General features: G+C 40.5%; 1 protein-coding gene across 3 annotated transcripts in view; it reads left to right on the forward strand.

Moving 5' to 3' along the window:
* PTPN14 (protein tyrosine phosphatase non-receptor type 14) overlaps positions 1-17145 on the forward strand; it is a 110319-nt gene extending 93174 nt beyond the window's left edge. For all 3 annotated transcript variants that reach the window (XM_015622330.1, XM_015622332.3, XM_015622331.3), the window contains exons 15-19: positions 152-370; positions 3857-3985; positions 4920-5154; positions 7131-7294; positions 11262-17145. In XM_015622330.1, coding sequence (XP_015477816.1) covers positions 152-370; positions 3857-3985; positions 4920-5154; positions 7131-7294; positions 11262-11390 — 876 coding nt within the window. In that variant the 3' untranslated portion in view covers positions 11391-17145. The remainder of the gene's footprint in view (positions 1-151; positions 371-3856; positions 3986-4919; positions 5155-7130; positions 7295-11261) is intronic.
* Positions 17146-17251: the final 106 nt, after the last annotated feature.

The following is a 17251-nucleotide window of genomic DNA, read 5'->3' on the forward strand; positions in this document are numbered from 1 at the left end:
AGGTGTGTCATATTTCCTCAGATAACTGCAGAAGGAGTGAGAGAATGCTATGGCTGTGTGTTGGAATTTAAAGAAGAGATGGATAGGTCTAGTGGTAAATATTCTTCCCAGAAGCATTAATGTGTTGGTGCTGTGTTCTGTTAAACCCTAGTGCAAAATCTTGAGGAGGAAGCTGGAGGAGGGGATGGTGTTTACAGAATATGAGCAGATTCCAAAGAAAAAGGCAGATGGGATCTTCACCACTGCTGCCCTGCCTGAAAACACGGAGCGCAACCGCATCAGGGAGGTCGTTCCTTATGAGGAGAACCGAGTGGAGCTGGTGCCAACCAAAGAAAACAATACAGGCTACATCAATGCTTCACACATAAAGGTAAAAGCTTGCTTGGGTTTTGCTTGGCAAATGAAGGTGTGCTAAAGCTTTGTTCGCATTTCTGGCTGCACAGCAGCATCTTCTGTACCTCTGGAGCTCTTGAAAAGGTTTAGGATGCATCGTTTGTGTGTCTCCATGGACACCTCTAAAGTCCCCTATTAACTAACATAAGTTGCATAAGTTGATTTAACTGCTGGAGATTGGGAAGTCATTTTAGAGAGGCATCCTGACTTTTTTTGTGCCCACCTCTGCCAGCTTGTTGTGGAATGACTCTATTGATTAGTGTAGAAAGAGGTGCCGTGTTTCTCAAACCTCATGAGAATGCATTAAATCAGCCCCAATGCCTGCAGTGTGGTAAAGACATTTTTTAAAGTATGCACTGACCTTTCCAATAAGATCCCTGCATCTCTGAATGGAAACTGCATTGAACTTCCATGTTTCAAATTATGTTTTTAACAAGAAACTTCAGATTTCATGTTAATTCAGTATAGAAATAATTAAAGAGATGACCTGACTGACTACCTTACAAGCATGGTCAGTTTTGACAGTGAACTATGCTCTAGTGACTGCAGATGCTGTTTTTTCTTTAAGCTTCCAGCAGTATTTGAAAAGTCCTCTGTTGGATTTCACTGTACCCTGAGAGAAGTAATAGGAATTCTCTGCATCAGATGACAGATTCTATTGTAAGAGAGGGCTGTCTGTGTTTTCTCATTGTCAAAAGCCAAATTAAAAAGAAATTATTCAAAAATAACGAATTAAACATCCTGTTAAATTAATATTTTCCTTGTCTAAAAGCCTTTTAAAAGTTTTAAGAGACTTACTGGCCTTGGTTGGGATTTACAGTGTTAAATCCGGGTGATTCAAAACAATTTCTGAACCAGGATCCTGGCAGTTTGTCACTTTTCTGCATAGCCTGGTAGGAAGCAGATACTGAGTTTTTGCATAATCAGACATTGCTATGATGATGAATTTCTGAGCCCCAAATTTTCTACCTACAAACGTAGGTGGAGAAAAAGAAGATATTCCGAAATGATGCTATTTTCCCTGGCTAGTTTTGAGCCCACATTTCACCTTTTGTGTTGCTGTTGGACACAGAAACATCTTGTGTCCGTGGAGCACCCAGGAACAGGCAGCAGTGTTTTGATGCCTGACAGAGGGCCTTGGCAGGGCTTCCCTCCTGCACTCAGAGCCACGCTTTCAGAAGCCAAGCAGATGTGCTTTTGCTTAGCAGGTGAAATTGCATCTGTGAAATTTACCTCAGCAGCACAGTGTGTGTCTGTGTTTTCAGCCCAATATTTAATTTTTAATTTCCTGCAGTTAGGGCATTAGAATGCAGTAAACATTCCAGGCATCCCATTCCCTTCAGACTATTTATGGGCCCTTCATGTCATGTGCCAGGAGGCTTGGACCAAAAGTCAGTAGACAAAGAAAACTCCTCTATCATCCTGATAAGATCCATGCCTGGAGGATTCCAGCTCCCACTGCTTGGTCTGCAAACCCCACAGTTTTACAATAATTCCTGTTTATTTACCAGGGATCATTGTTGTTAAGATACAAAGATGATCATTTATACCAAAGAGAAAAATTGTAATTAAATTTATGGATTAAGCACAAAGGTTCCTAAGAGTAATTCATCTGACTGTTTGTGTCAGGTCAGTATTGACTTAAAAAGCTCCGTAACACTGTACCAGCACTCATGGGTGCAGACCATCAGTCCAAGTATAGGATGCTGCTTAGGGCTGTGCAGTTTGTATTAATTCTCATCTAGTAAAAGAACTTAAGAAGTCTACCAGTGGTGGCCTTACAGTTTTTAACTGTCATTCAAAAAAGAAAATGCTACATGGTATGAAATAAAGAAAAGGAGCTGATATACAGGGTTGAACAGTTTTCAGTGAAGTGAGAAACTTGTTATCATACAAAAGCTATGTTATTTACAGATGTAAAACCCCAAGCATCTCAGCTTAATAAACAGTTGTTTAACAAAGAAATAAATTGATTTTATTTCTGAGAATGTATTCAAAGTCTTGTACCTCAAACACAGTATGTGGTTGAACCTGTCAGAGTTATTGATTGTTCCTCGTAGCGTTGTCTGCTAGTGTGTTGATATTTATGGATGTGTCAGCATTTTTGTTGTAAATCTTTTTCTCTGGGATTTATAACTTTGGGGGAAGTGGCTCTGGGCTAAGAAACAAAATTAGGAGGCCTTTGCCTGAGAAGGAAAAATATTTGAACTTTCCAAAATAATGAGATTGCCTGGTTCTTCTGGTAAGTATATTTTTGAAATTATGTGTAGCAGTTCTAAAAGCACTTTGGTTTTTTACCTAAAATGTTAGAAAAACATTTTTATAAGCCTTTCCTGATGTATAGCAAATTATGTGTCATAAAATTGTGATTTTTTGATGGACAACTTTTTTTTTAACTGCGTCTCTCAGTTAAATGAAGCAGTGTTTTATACTGGCTATCTGCAAGGTAATGCTGGCTCTGTTCAGGGCACTACAAAATTTATAGTCTTTAAATCTGCGTGTTAATGCTTTGAAAAGAATTTCATTACATTTCATGCAAGTACACAAATATTTCTGTAAGATATGGTTGGTAAACCACTTGTGTATTGGGAAATAGATTTACATGGCTGCAGCTCTGGGTAATTTTAAATTTCTCATGGTGTTTGAAAGACATTTGATGTGCTGGATTTACTTAATGGTAGTTTTCAGGTTCTGAACTGAAAAACCCAAGGTGAATGAGGAAGAGAATTAACTTGAAATTAAACTTGTCTTGATCTTATCTCTAGCTGGGAACAGGCCTATTGAGCTCTATTATATGCAGAGTGTGGACATAGCTGCATCTTCTAGGGATGGCTTGGCATCATCTTCAACAGTGACCAGTGTAGGAAGAGGCTGTTTAATAAAATCACTTTTGTCTGAATGGAAAATAATTGAGGGAAGTCCTAGCCAGCAGAAGCCTTTAGCTCAGCAGGCATGGGGTCATTTGTGTTCAGGCATTCTGCACTACCCTGTGTTAATTTGGAGTAGGGCGATGCCTTTTTAATGCATGTAGGCACTTCCTCTGGTGCTCAGTTTTTTTTTTACCCTGGGTCTGTCTCCAAGCCCAGGGATGTCACTCAGCTGCTTATTTTTATTTAAGCCATATAGACACAGGTCCTCAAAACAATCCCTAAATTTTATTTGCTTGATTGCTGGGTTTTTTTTTTAATCTGTATTACCCAGATGCAATGCCAAGAAGGATAGATGGTATTTAGGCCAAAGCTTTATGGTTATGGGCATCAAGACAGGACATGGAAGCACTGAAGGTTATGTTTTGTCAGATTTGCTCTTATCAAGAGCAAAGACTTTTGTTCATAACTTTGACCAAAAGTAGAAGAACAAAGAAGATTTTGCTGTAGTTTCTTTTGTTTAAATTGCAGTTCTGGCACAGACGCTGCTGAAAATTTAGGTGCTGACTGGTTGTTTCTTGTTCCCTTTCTCCCAGGTGACTGTAGGTGGAGAGGAGTGGCACTACATTGCTACCCAAGGGCCCCTGCCACACACATGCCATGACTTCTGGCAGATGGTGTGGGAACAGGGGGTGAATGTTATAGCCATGGTCACAGCTGAAGAGGTACGTGAAATCACAGAACAGTACTTTCTGATGTGAGCCGATCTCTTGTTATCATCTATTCCCACTCCAGTAACCTGTTTTTTCTATCAACATCCCCTTTTCCTCCAGCTCTGTTTGAACATATGCCTGCACTGCTCTCATACTATGCTTCCTAACTTTCTGACACTCAGTTTGGCAAGCAAAATGAGCAGGAGCCCTCCTTTCCCTTGCTTGGGCCAAACCAAACAAAGATGTTTCCATTGGAATGTGAGAGTGCAGAACTTGCTCCTGGTTGAAATGACAGAGATTTCCACACTGTCCAGGGCCAATTCTGTATACCATCACTCTTATCAGCTGAAAAGAGACCAGAAGCTGTTGTTTCCATAGAGGTGTCCACATGAAAAAAAAAAGAAAAAAAACCCCAAACAAAAACACCCCACAACTTTTTATTCTTATGCCAAGCAAAACAGTTATTTCTATTGTAATCCAAGAACTATGTGCTATGTTGTAAAAACTGGCACTTGTTGTTAACTAACACCGCATTCGGCTTCATGCCTGGCTGCTTTCAGCAAGCACAGGGAGTAGTGGAGCACATCAAGTCAATGTCCAGTTCCCAAGGCTGACCAAGAACAGACACTTAAAAGCTGCTGAAGAGATTCTCCTTCTATTTGAAGGAGAGTTTTCCCCAGGAGGAGAATATTTACCAAGGTGTTGTAGGCAGCAGCTGTCTTTTGTCATGAGAAAAGAGTCTTCAAGTAGCTTTACCCTTAAAAACATTACATGTCTGAGTGGTTTAAGTTTTAATGGGTATTTTCTGTACTTTGTGGGATGTTCCTTACTCTTCCAGTGCTTTAAAATAAGAACACTTGGCTTATCCAGAGAGTTTTATGCCTTTCGTTTGTAAAGAATTATAATTGCAGAAACTAATGGTGTTTTGTCTTGTTTTGTTATCAAGGAGGGAGGAAGAAGTAAGAGCCATCGTTACTGGCCTAAACTGGGCTCTAAGCACAGCTCAGCCACCTATGGGAAGTTCAAGGTGACAACCAAGTTCCGCACAGACTCTGGCTGCTTTGCAACTACTGGTCTGAAGGTCAAGCATCTTCTCTCTGGACAAGAGAGGACAGTGTGGCATTTGCAGTATACTGACTGGCCAGACCATGGGTGTCCAGAAGAAGTCCAAGGCTTTTTATGTAAGATTTCTTTATTTCGCATGGTACATCAAGAAAAAGGTTGCTCACACTGGATTCAGTTCACTGTACCTAATTACAGCTGGAATTTGATATCAAGTGGTTGCTGTTGTGGTGTACATAGGCCTCAACTAGGTTATACTTGGCTGCAATTTGGAGAAAAAAAAAAAAAAAAGTAAGATTCCAGAGGTAGGAGCTAAGGTGATTAGCAGGAGGAAAAATCCAAGGCCACAGTAGTGCAAAAAATTCAGGAAATTTTAAATAATAGGATGCTTCTGCTTATCAATCTGTTGGTGTAAGTTACTACCATTTCCCAATTGCCTAATGAATGTAGGAGATAATAGGCTGTACACAAATGTAATTAGAAAAGTCTAGGTGAGAGAGAATCAGTTGCTATTGAAATATGGTGCGTCGCCTCCAGTTTTTCTTTTTGCAAAAGAACAGAGGGCTCTATCACACATGCAGTGAGTCTGAACTCACTGCCACTTTTGTAACTACATATACCCAGGCAATACTTAAGGGCCTCCCCAATTACAGATGGTTCTGGTTCGTGCATTTCTGAAAATACAGCTATTATGTTAAGCTGTAATGTGTTAATAACACTTCCTGATTCTTACCAAGTAATAAGCATTCCCATATTAAGTAATAGGAATTCAACCATTATTTAACTTAAGACACATCTCTGGCACTACTCTAGGGAATGATGCAGAAATCTTTAAATTACCACTGAAGGAGTGTGTACATGGTGTACTGATGTGTTGGAGATGCCTGCTCTCTTAGTTCCTGAAAGCTTTGCAGCTGCAGTGTAGCTCTGTGGCAGCTAAGTCCTCTCTCAGGAAGATCCATTGGTTCTACTTCAGTCTTGCCACAGCTACAGTCCTTTAGTTATGCATTCTCCTTTGCATGGTACATGCTCGATGTAAATAGTGCATCCTCCTTTCCCAGATGTGTCACAAAGGCAAAAAATAAAAAATGACATTTTGGCTTCAGCAAAGGAGTACCAAGGAATCTGTCTTCAAGGAAAAGCTATTGCCCAATTCCTCGTTTGTTTCATACTTTGTTTCTCCTACCAACCCCTGTAGCTGTGGTTGGGCGTGGCAGTAATTGGAACCTGATTGTCCCCATTTCCTCTCTCCCATTGTTTGCCGTCACTTAAGAGTCCCATTTCCCTGTGTGCATTAAAATGCAGCTTTTCTGATGTTGGTAAGCCTCCATCCTGCCTGTGGGGAGAGAACAGCAGGGGCTGCAGTGCCCTGACACCAAGGGTCAGAGCAGGAGAGTTCAGTTCAGGTCTCACTTCCCACTTGGAGTGCTGGGAAGCCGTGAGCTTCCAGCATGTGAGGTTCTCAGAGTGGTCTGACAGCAGGATGTGTTGAGTGATGCTAGGACAGCCACACAAGGCAGCTGTTCCCGAGTCCCAAGCTTTCTGCAGATGGCTTCAGGGAAAACAGCAGTGATCTCCCAGAAGGGCTTGTAGCTATTGAGAAACAAACCCTGAGCAGAGAGTGGGGGAGAGATTCTGTCACAGTCTAGAAGGGAGAAGGAAGAAAGGAAACAGGGCAGATGGAGGCTCGCTTCCCATCTGATACTGGCTTTGACAGGCAGTAGTTTCAGTTGGGACTTAGCTGTTGTTTTGATCCCAGCCTGTTAATAGCAGGAATTGCTGTAAGTAATGTCTAGAATCATCTGCTTAGGGGACCTGGAGATTTGCAAGGGGGAAAACAGAATTTAATTTTTTAAAAAAGCTATTTAATTTAAAGGAGCAGACTCCCAAGTAATAATTGACACCCAGCTGGTAATTGCTGGATGCAGTGCTGTTCAGCGCACCCTGGCCAAGATCATTATTATGTTGTAAAAAATATAATTTACTGCCACTTTGACAGAAAATAATTTTTCTGCATTCTTTCCCCCCTCCCCTCCTAATTTTTACATTTAGACATGTAGATGTTTGCAACCTTGCCTGCTTTTTCCTCTTGCAGCTTACTTGGAGGAGATACAGTCGGTGCGTCGGCACACCAATAGCGTGCTGGACAGCAGCAACACCTGCAACCCTCCCATCGTGGTGCACTGCAGCGCAGGGGTGGGGAGGACTGGAGTGGTGATCCTAACAGAGCTCATGATTTGCTGCTTGGAGCATAATGAAGTAAGTCAGCTTCTTTTTCAAACCCCAAGCTTGTCTCTTGGCTAACCGGCTACATTTCTGAGGTTGAAATTAGAAGGCACTGATGTGCTTTCACCTTTGTGAGCAAGACAAGGACCTTAAATGTGGCAGGCAGAGGTTCCCCATGGCAGGTTACTTTCTGTGGTTTTCTGAATAGTTGATACTATGCATTTTTTTATTAGGATTATTTTAATACATTCAAAGTTAGGGCTTTCTTCCCTCTTTTAAGAATTTAGTTTATTTCATACCTGTATTTAATTAAAAGTCTAGGGACAGTGTTTTTGCAAGCACTGCCTGAGAGAGGTTAGAGAATAATGTCCTTGCTCTTCTAAATGAAGTTTTCTGCTCTCTAAATTGTCTCCTTGAGCTTCTTCCTCACTTGTAATCTCACTTGGAATGAAACTTAACTGTGTTTTAAGAATAAGTGCATTTATGTATTCTTGTGGGGAATAGGGCTTTAGGATTTTCAGCCAGCATTACGAGTAACAAAGTCTGCAGTTAAGAACAAGAGCTCCAGTAGAGCAGCCATGGGCTGCAACTTAATTTTCCTCTGTCACTGGGAAACTGTCTAGGAAAAACATCAGATCTTGACTAACAATGTGCCACACAGTTTTCGTGACAACTGTGGAAAGAACATCACATCTTGACTAACAATGTGCCACACAGTTTTCATGACAACTGTGGAAACCACGGATTTCTCCTGCCAAAGAAAATGCTCAAAGACCAAAGCTGCTTATAGAGATAAGAATGCAGCAAGAGTGACAAATAAACATGTATCATCTCCCCCTCCCGATAATCAGTCACTGGGTGAGTTCAGGGAAGACTGAGGACTCCAGCAGCTCATCATTCTGGAGTTACAAGACCCTTACAGATCCTGGGTTCAGTTCAGCTGGGACAAATCTCCTCCAACTCTGCTTGGGCCTCACTGAAGGTGAAGCTGTCCTGTAGATCTGTGTCACAGCTGATACTTTGTTCTTATGTTTTCTATTTGGAGGAGAAGAGGAAAGGAGGAGGTATCCTGGCCAAGAAAGGGCCCACAAGGATGTGTCTTGGGAATCCAGCAGCCTCCCAGTGCTAACTGCTTCTCAGTGTGGGGCAATGGCTCCAAGTCTTGACCCTGCTTGACTTTCCTTATGCACTGACACATGGAAGTAATGGCTTCTGTTGTCCACATAGCAGCCATGAAATTTCTGCATGCCAGAGGAAAGCTGGAGAGTTAAAAGAGCCATCCTGAATTGCTTGTGAACAACAGTGCAGCATGTGTCTGCTTTACAGCAGTATGTACAGTATGCACACAGAAGCAAACTCTAAGGGCTGTGCAACAGGGTCTGGCCGCCTCAGTTTACAGAAGTCAGGCTGAAGTTTACAGAAGTCACCCACTGGGCAAAGAGTAGCTTTGGCACTTCAGCATCTATGTATAGGGGTGAGCCTTGACATCATTCATATGAGTCTTCATCAACTTCACTAGGACCTGATGGCAGTGCTCAATAATGAGGGATTTCTCTGATGCCCTTCAATTAAAGCATTCTTTTGTCTTGATTAATAATGAAAATCATCATTACAATTAATACAATTTTCATTAAGGGCTCTGTTTCTGTAGATTGTACCAAGTTAATGGTTTTGGCTTGTTAAAACCTAATTTAAAAAAGATTAAAAATCTTAACAGTATGTTTTTAGTTTGTGACAGATTCTGCACAGAGGGGCTCCTTTTCATTTATTCTGTAGTAGAATTTATTGGGGTTTTGTCCTGAAGTAAAATTACTTATCACTTAAAATGTTTTAGTCTTAGGAATTGGTTTTCACAAAAGTGTCCTAGCAAGAAAATGTATTAACATTTTAGCAGTGAAGGAGAATCAGGAGGGAGTTTGAAAATTTTGACACAGACAATTTTGGAAAGCCTGCAGCAGTGCTGGAACAAAAAACCAGAACTCTGAGTCTGAGGTTTCAGGTTTAGATAAAAAGCCATGTTTAAGCAAATTCTATACAGCTTCAGTCACTGTAGCTTCTGGGCAATGGCTGGTTGAGTGTAAAGCTGTATCTCATTGCAGGGATAGAGTTTCAGTAACTGCTGCATGGCAAGTAAATGTCACATCATTACATCCTTACTGCTGTAGACACATAGTCCGAGAAAGTAATTGAGAACCTGCTCTATCAGCTTTTAGTCCAGACTTGGCAGTGGGACATTAACTCATGATTGCATCTACAGCATGCTTTCACATGGGAGGCAGGAATAAGTAGCATTTTTGTTTGTTCTGTTTGCAAGTGCCACCTTAGCAAAGCATTAGGTGTATATTTTTATTTTTTTTTGTCATGTACCTTGTAATGAAGGTGAATTCAAGGATCCTCCTTACCTGGAATCAAATACTAAGCTGGCTATAAATATTGAGGCTGAATAGGCAGGATGGGGTTTTCTTTTATTTCTGAGATAAGGCAAAGCCATCTCCATTTTGAGGAGGTGCATGGATCACTGTGTGCCCTCTAAAACCCAATGAGCTGTCTTGTAGCAAAAAGCTGAGGGAGGAACATTATCTGCAGGTCAAGGCTGGCCTACATTTTTGTAACAGTTGTTTAGGTGAGATCAGGCTCCACATGACTCTGCTCAGCAAGGACCATTTCATAAGCATCTGTGCCCACAGGGAGGCTTTCTCCAAGTTAGCCAAGTTAAGTGGAAAGAGCTTCCATTTTTCTTTGCACCTGTTTGATAATAATATGGCATTACTCATCCCAAATATTTACACTCGTTGACTCTCTAGAGATGTCCTTTTATAACAGCTTGTTGGGGTATGTGGCAGAATATTTGGCCTTGTTTTCAGAAAGTGATAGCCTATGAGTTAATACTTGTTTACATGGAATGGTGATTCTGAGTTTTATATACATGGACAGAAATGGATATGCAGCGTGACTTTTATTTTAAACTTTCCAGGAAACTTCAGATGTGCTTGGAAGCAGATTCCATGCTCAGCTGGGCCTCCAAGGGTTAGCAGCAATCTCAGTCAAAAGACTTGCTAAGTTCCTCTAAGTGTTTCTGCAAGCAGGCATTACAAAGTGCAGTTTATGTTGCCTGATAGGGTAGCTGTTCTTCAGTTTTGTATCTTGAACTGCTTAAGAACTTCCTCAAAACCAGTGGGTATCTTAGTGCTCACGTTTGCTGCTGCCATAGAAGGTTTGTGTCCCTCAGCTTGGCTCACATTACATGCTGTTTGAATTTGAGCCTGGCAGGCTGAGCTTCATGGCTCAACAACTTCTCAATAGCTCCTCCTGTACCTGTTGTAACAGATAAAACACAACAGCATCATAGGGCTTTGACTCCCTAAATGCCAGAAATTTGATAATAGCATCCTAATGAAATGTGCAGTGATTTCTAACACTTCACCTCATGGGCCTGTGTTTCACAGAACTCGTTTATGCACCCATATATGCCTGTCCCTGCTCGATGGGGTTAGGGCTGTGCCTTCCCTGTGGATTTCCTTATCTGTGCCTACTTACTGTACTTTAGTTCCTGCTGCAGAGCGTTTCAAGGGCATACAAGTGAGTTTCTTTTGGGTGAAACTAAGCTAGAAGATACCTTCTTTGACAACCCCCTAATATGCGCCAGTGAATATTCTGTAGATTGCAACAAACAGATGCTGGTCTGGAGTCTGCAAAACATGTATTGTGGATTCTGGGTCCTTGTTTTACTTTACAGAGCTATTTCTCCTGAAGTATTATTTGCTAACATACACTTGGCTGTGGCAGATCAAACGCTGGAATTTCTGGATCTTTTTCTCTTCATCTTTAACGAACATAAATCTGTATCTTTGCCTGCACATATAATTTTGTCTACAGAACCTTTGTCTTCTGTAACTATAGTACGGTTCCCTGTGTCAGATAATTGATATTTGAGATGTGATTGTTTGATTTAACGAACCCACATACTTTATGCTTTGTTTTTTTCCTCTTTGCTTTACAGAAAATGGATGTTCCTGTGATGCTGAGACATCTGCGAGAGCAGAGAGTGTTTATGATCCAGACCATAGCCCAGTACAAATTTGTCTACCAAGTGCTCATACAATTCCTGCAAAACTCGAGACTTATTTAATCTTTTCAAACATCCCAGACCCAGCATTGTGGATCTGACTGAACCTTACTGATGAACAAGGGGAACAGCCTTGGCAACATTGTGTGCATATATTGCACTTTTAAAGTTGTCTTCAAAGTAAGGAATTATGGTTCTTTACTAGTCTCCCATGGATTATTTTATACAAGATATAATTTATTTTTCTTGGAATAACTTTTGAATTACTTTAATAACTTGTAAAACTTATAGTGACCTACAAAATGAACCACATTTGACATGACTGCTCTGCATTGTAATGTGTCTGTAAGGAAAGCAACCCTTTGTAAAGGTAGTTTGCTGGCTTTTATTTTGCTACACAGCTTCTGAAATCTACAGTTATTTGGCAGTGGGCTTTTTCTCACGTAAGGACGTTCTGGACCCAGTATGTGGCTTCCCTGGTAAAAACAAGACCTGCTAGATGTCAGCTACAACTCTGTGTGAGCAGAAGCTGAGGGTGCACAGCACAGAGACCTGAGCTTCTGCACGTGCAGCCGGGCACATTACAGAGGGCTCAAGCACAGGACATTGTGAGGACAGAGAGTTTTGGGTGCTAAACTGTTCAAATTCCACAAGAATTACTGTTTTAGACTAGTCCTTGAAAAAATCAATATTGTACCTTTTTACAGAGGCCTTTTGCTGCTGTGTGCAACCCTTGAAGGGATTCATAAGAAGCAAGGTAGGGTGAAGCAGTGACCTAAAGCAGGCTGAAGTCAGTGAATGACTCTTTCCAATAACTCTGGTGGTCTGAGAATTGAACAGCAGAGGATTTTCAACCAAATGTACCTGGAAAAAAAAAGCCAAATCAAGTACCTTCTCACGAATTACACTGAAATTATTGCCTTGAGGCTCACCCTCTGTAGAAAAAAAATCTCATTTAAATTAGGCATCTCCAGTTGCCTTAGTCTTTGCGTGTGAACTATTTTTGGATGGTTAGAGAAGGAATCAGGCTAGGGAGGCGCCTTGGAGGTCTCTGGACTCAGCCCTGCTCAACCCACTGCTGACTTTAAACTTGGATAGGCTTGCCTAGGGTCACATCCAGTTTCAGAATTTTCAAGAGTGAAGATTTCAAAACCTCTCAGGGCAAGGGATGCAATGCAGTTACTTTGTCATGGTGAAATCACCTTTGTTGGTATCCCTTCCCCAGATACTTTTAATTTTTTAGTCCTATTGTTGCTTTTCTGTTGTATCCCCACCTCCAAGCCCTGATCAATGTGCAAAGGCCTAAGCCTACAAGAACTCTTAATGTTACCTCTGAAGGGACTAAAATTAGTGGGGAGCTTTAAGCTAAGGTTCTGTACCAGAATGTTTCTTGAATGTGTTTAAAACTGCATTGTGTTGATTTGGTGCTCTGCAATACAGGCCTAGCATGATGACAAAATTTCTGGTGAAGACTTGTAGCCACCAACAAATGGAAAGGAATTATTTTGCTGTAATACCTTGACCATGTTCTTCTAGGGATCAGCCGAGTTTTCAGTCAACTTCAGTTTTCCTGTAATTTTTTCTGCCAGTGCCAACATATCTCTTGTTAAATTAGCAGCAACCATTTAAAGTCGTCTCAGCAGCATCTGCATGGTAATTGCAGAGAGATGCTTTATATCTGGGAAAAAAGCCAAGGAATAAACCTTGCAGCAAAGAGTATTAAATTAGTTATCTCGTTATAACTTTTTGAATAATTTCCTAATGATGAATTAAGTTTGAACTCAGAGCTGTCAAGTCCCATTGCTCTACTTAGATGTGAGAAGTAGAAAATCAGGAGTGAAAAGAATTTGTTCCTATGTCTTATTATTCAGCTGCTCTTGGCTGAAATGTGTATTTCTGCTGCTACAATGAGCATAGGAAAGTTATTGCATAAGAGAGTGTGAAGAGCTGTGTTTGAAGGGAAGAAAATTAAGCAAATGTTTTTTAATGCAAAGATGCATCATAAGTGTCTTAGAAAAACATTAATTAGAAAAAGGCACTAAAAATCCTTTCCAAATTAAGTCAGTGCCTATTAATGAGCCAAATAAGTGGCCATGTGGTAAACAGTCATTTCCAATTAACTCCTAATGTGGCTGGTGTGGTAGATAGAGGCCAATATGAGTCACTTTTTCCCTTTCATTGTCAAAGAATGGTAATTTTAAACTTTTCCTTTCATCTGACTTCAATGTATTTTTCCCTGCTAGATTTTATCTTGACTAGATCTGTTAATATCATAAGTGAATTGGGCTGGTGCATGTCTTCAGAGGTTCCTTTCCACCCCAGCTTACAAGCAGCCCTCAGCATGCTGATGTTTTATACTTGAAATGTGATACAGTTTTGTAAGGGAAAAAATGAACCTTCTCACTTTGAACCTGTTGTAGTTTTATCAGGCCAAAATTATTTGGGCAGTATTTCCTAACCTTTAGGGAGTGACAGGAAAATGCATTTTGCATCCAATTTTCTTAGTCATAGCAGGAATGAACACATGAGCCTTAAAGCAACAGTGCTGTTTAGTTTCTGTCCTGCAGACTTTAAAAAGCAGAACCCTTGAGAAGAAAACAACAGTTTGGAATTTGTTGTGTTGCACGCTTTTTAACGTCAAAGCAAAACAGTAGTTTGAAAACAGTTTCATCCATTTGGAGTAAAGTCTGGATTGAAAATCTCACCATGAATCATCAGTGACTGGAATTTTGACCCAAGCAGTCTTCTCCCAGGACACCCACCTTACAATCTGGTATGTTCAGCCTACACTCCATGATGCTTTCCAAAGAGAACTTGCTGCAAATGATTAAGTCTGGCTTGAGCATCCGTTGTGTCTGTTTTCCTTTTAGTACACTTTTCTTCTGTATTTAACAACCTTTGCCTTTTTCATTTAAACTCTTACCAGCTATAGTACTGAGGTGCTTGCATCAGCTTTTTGGTTAAAGTTATGGTCTGAGCATTTCATGCTTCCCATTGTTCAAGCAGGGATGGGAGAGATGACAGCTGAGTTGTGACACTGCTCAGTGCTGTGGGGATCTGGTTTCTGTCCTCCATCAGCCACACTGGAGGATGGTGGACATCAGCTGCTCAGGTCCTACTTGTTTCAGGTCCTACAAAGGCTTGTTTTAGCACCTCTTGTCCTTGACTACCTGAGGAAAGAAGAAGCTGGTTTCCACAAATATTTTCTTACATAGGCATAAAGGGATCCTAAAAGCTCAGCCTTATCAGAAATTCCCCTAAACTAATTTTAGCTGGCAGAAGACACACCTCTGAGAATTTAAACTATTGCCAGCACAGTTCTTGAAGTATATTGAAGTGCATTTCTTTTCTACTTATTTAAATCAGCTGCCTCAGCTACAAATATTATTAAATATTTGCATGATTTCAAACCCTGGGTTTTTTTTAAATTACTTTCTTGTAAACAAACAGAAATGCAAATGGCAAAACATAGACTTACTCATTCTTTTCCAACATCTGTGCTTTAATAGCACTTGTCATTGTCAGCCAGGACATTACTTTTTGATCCAATACCTGCTATACCTGTGTAGTCCACAAGCAACTCTACAAGAAATGTTGATGGGAAATCTTGTAGTTGGATAATAGCACTGTAGAATTCTGTAGGGAAGATTCAGCAGAGCTACTGACAATGCTGCATTTCCAACAGCTGACTTCCCACTGGTCTCCTGGGAGGAGATGATGACTGAATTAGCTGTTAGCCTCGCTAACAGTTTGTGGTCTGTGTGCTCAGAAAGTGGAATCATCAGGCTGACTCTGCTGTAGCAGCTCTCATGCATCACTGAGGGAGGTCTGAGTTAAATTTTGCTGCTTATCTTGGTGGATAAAAAAATGCTAGGGTGGCAGCCACTGCAGGAAATAAAAGCTGCATCATACTGCAGGAGCAAATTCCTGAGCTAGCCATGAGAGGTAGGGCTGCATGAAAACAGCCTTTGACCACTCTTCTACAAAATGAATATAAAGCTACTGATGTATACTTCAAGGCATATGGAATTTGGGATAGGGTTTGATGCCAGTAAGAGAAAGGCTGCAAGTCCAGAACCCCAAAAGCAATTGTCCCCAACTCGCCCTTAGCCTTCTAGGGAGGTTTTCTTGTAGGATCTGGTGCTAAGGGAGCTATAGATGCCATCTAAAGTCTTTAGAGAAGGACATTATACTTGCAGCTGCTTGCAGGGATTGGGATTGGAGGAAGGCAACAGATAGCTGTGGGGCAAACAAGATGGAGGTATTAACCATAAACTGTTGTTAGATTGTGAAACAAAACAGTGCACAGGTCAAAAATAGCAGCGTTTATATAAATATTTAAAGTAAATAAATTTAGCCAGTGTTTTTTGGAGTATCTTAGATTACACTTCCATTGGTTTCTCTCAGCTGTTTTTTGGCTGGCACTTCTTTGAAGTTTTGTTGCCTGTGCTTTATGTGCACCCTCACTTGAGAATTTCCCACATGCTTTATCTTATAAATGTATCCTTACAAAGGACTTTGCCTTTGGAGAGCAAACTAGAAATCAGTGATAAATAGGAGCTTCCACAGGAGAATTCCAGCACTCTTCCCAGAAAGGGAAGGACTGCCACTGATTCACCTGGGTACGGTGAACACTCAGTGGTTGAACAGTCAGTTCCAGGTAGTTCAAGGGTAGTGTTCCTAGATTAGTCAGGGAGGCAGAAAGAAGGAATGCTTCCCACAAACTGTTTTCATGTCTGGTTGGGGAGCACCCCCTGACTTAAGTGGCTGGCAGTTGAGAAATAGGGATGTGTCTAGAAAAGGATGTTCAGCCAGTCCTTTAGGGGCTTCCTGAGGCCAAAGCTTTAACCCACTCACTGTGTGTAGTACCTACTGATGGATCCATCTTCCATGAATCACATTACCTTCTCTTTAGAAGATGTTTATTCCTCTGGCCTTCACAATGTCCTGTGCTGGTGAGTTCCACAACTTACAGATGTAACATATAAGAACTTCCTTTTCGTGTATGCTAAATAAAAGCATTTTCTTGCTTCTGCTTGGTCTTTAAAATAAAGTAAATCTGTAATGCCAGAAACACTGGTAGTGGGATGTTTATCCTGTTGAGGTTGCTCCATATGGAAAACACATTTTCCTCACTAGTAAAGTACCTTTCTTTGGTTACTTTACAAAGGAAAAGTTTACACATGCAGATGATTGTAATATTCCCATATGCTATTGTGTGGAATGTGTTAAATGAGATAATATGTTTAAGTTTTATGTCACTGGATTTTACTGTCCTGTTTTACTTCAGTATTGTCATGCCTCCTGTTTTATTTGTTCTGTAATTCTGTACCTGACAGTTTAGCACAAAACAGTGATCTGAATCTCACCACCTCATTGTATGGACACATTTTGTAGAGAAATGAGACATCAGTTATGTGCCCTTCCTGCTCCCAACCCCTCCTGTGAGGGCTGAATGGCAAAACTATTCTATGCTATTGAAAGCCTTTAAAAAAAAAAATCTATGCATGCTATTTTATATTCTAATGTATTATTCATATCAGTACATAAGCTTATGCTTGTCAGTTTTATCTTGTGTATAGAACTGATTACTTTTGACAGTATTTTTGCACTGTTTCTTTTCTTTCTCTTTTTATAATAAAAAAGTTCTATCAGCATTAATTGACTGCAATAATTTTTTTTACCCCTTTCACTGCCTTTGTAAATAGTTTCTTATATGCTTTTGCAAATGTGAGAATGTCTTCAGTGACTAAGATTTTTTTGGTAAGGCTGTCCCTCATATTCACAGTATACAATAAACCATTTTTTTCAATGAAAACTGTTCGTGTTCTTTTCTGTATCAGCTTAAGGGTTTTGTATTAGTAGCTACACTGCTTGAGTTGATTTCCTATGTTAAACTTATAGACACAGCCAGGGCCACAGTA

Source organism: Parus major, chromosome 3 (assembly GCF_001522545.3).
Source record: "Parus major isolate Abel chromosome 3, Parus_major1.1, whole genome shotgun sequence".
In the NCBI taxonomy this organism is placed as follows: Eukaryota; Metazoa; Chordata; class Aves; order Passeriformes; family Paridae; genus Parus; species Parus major.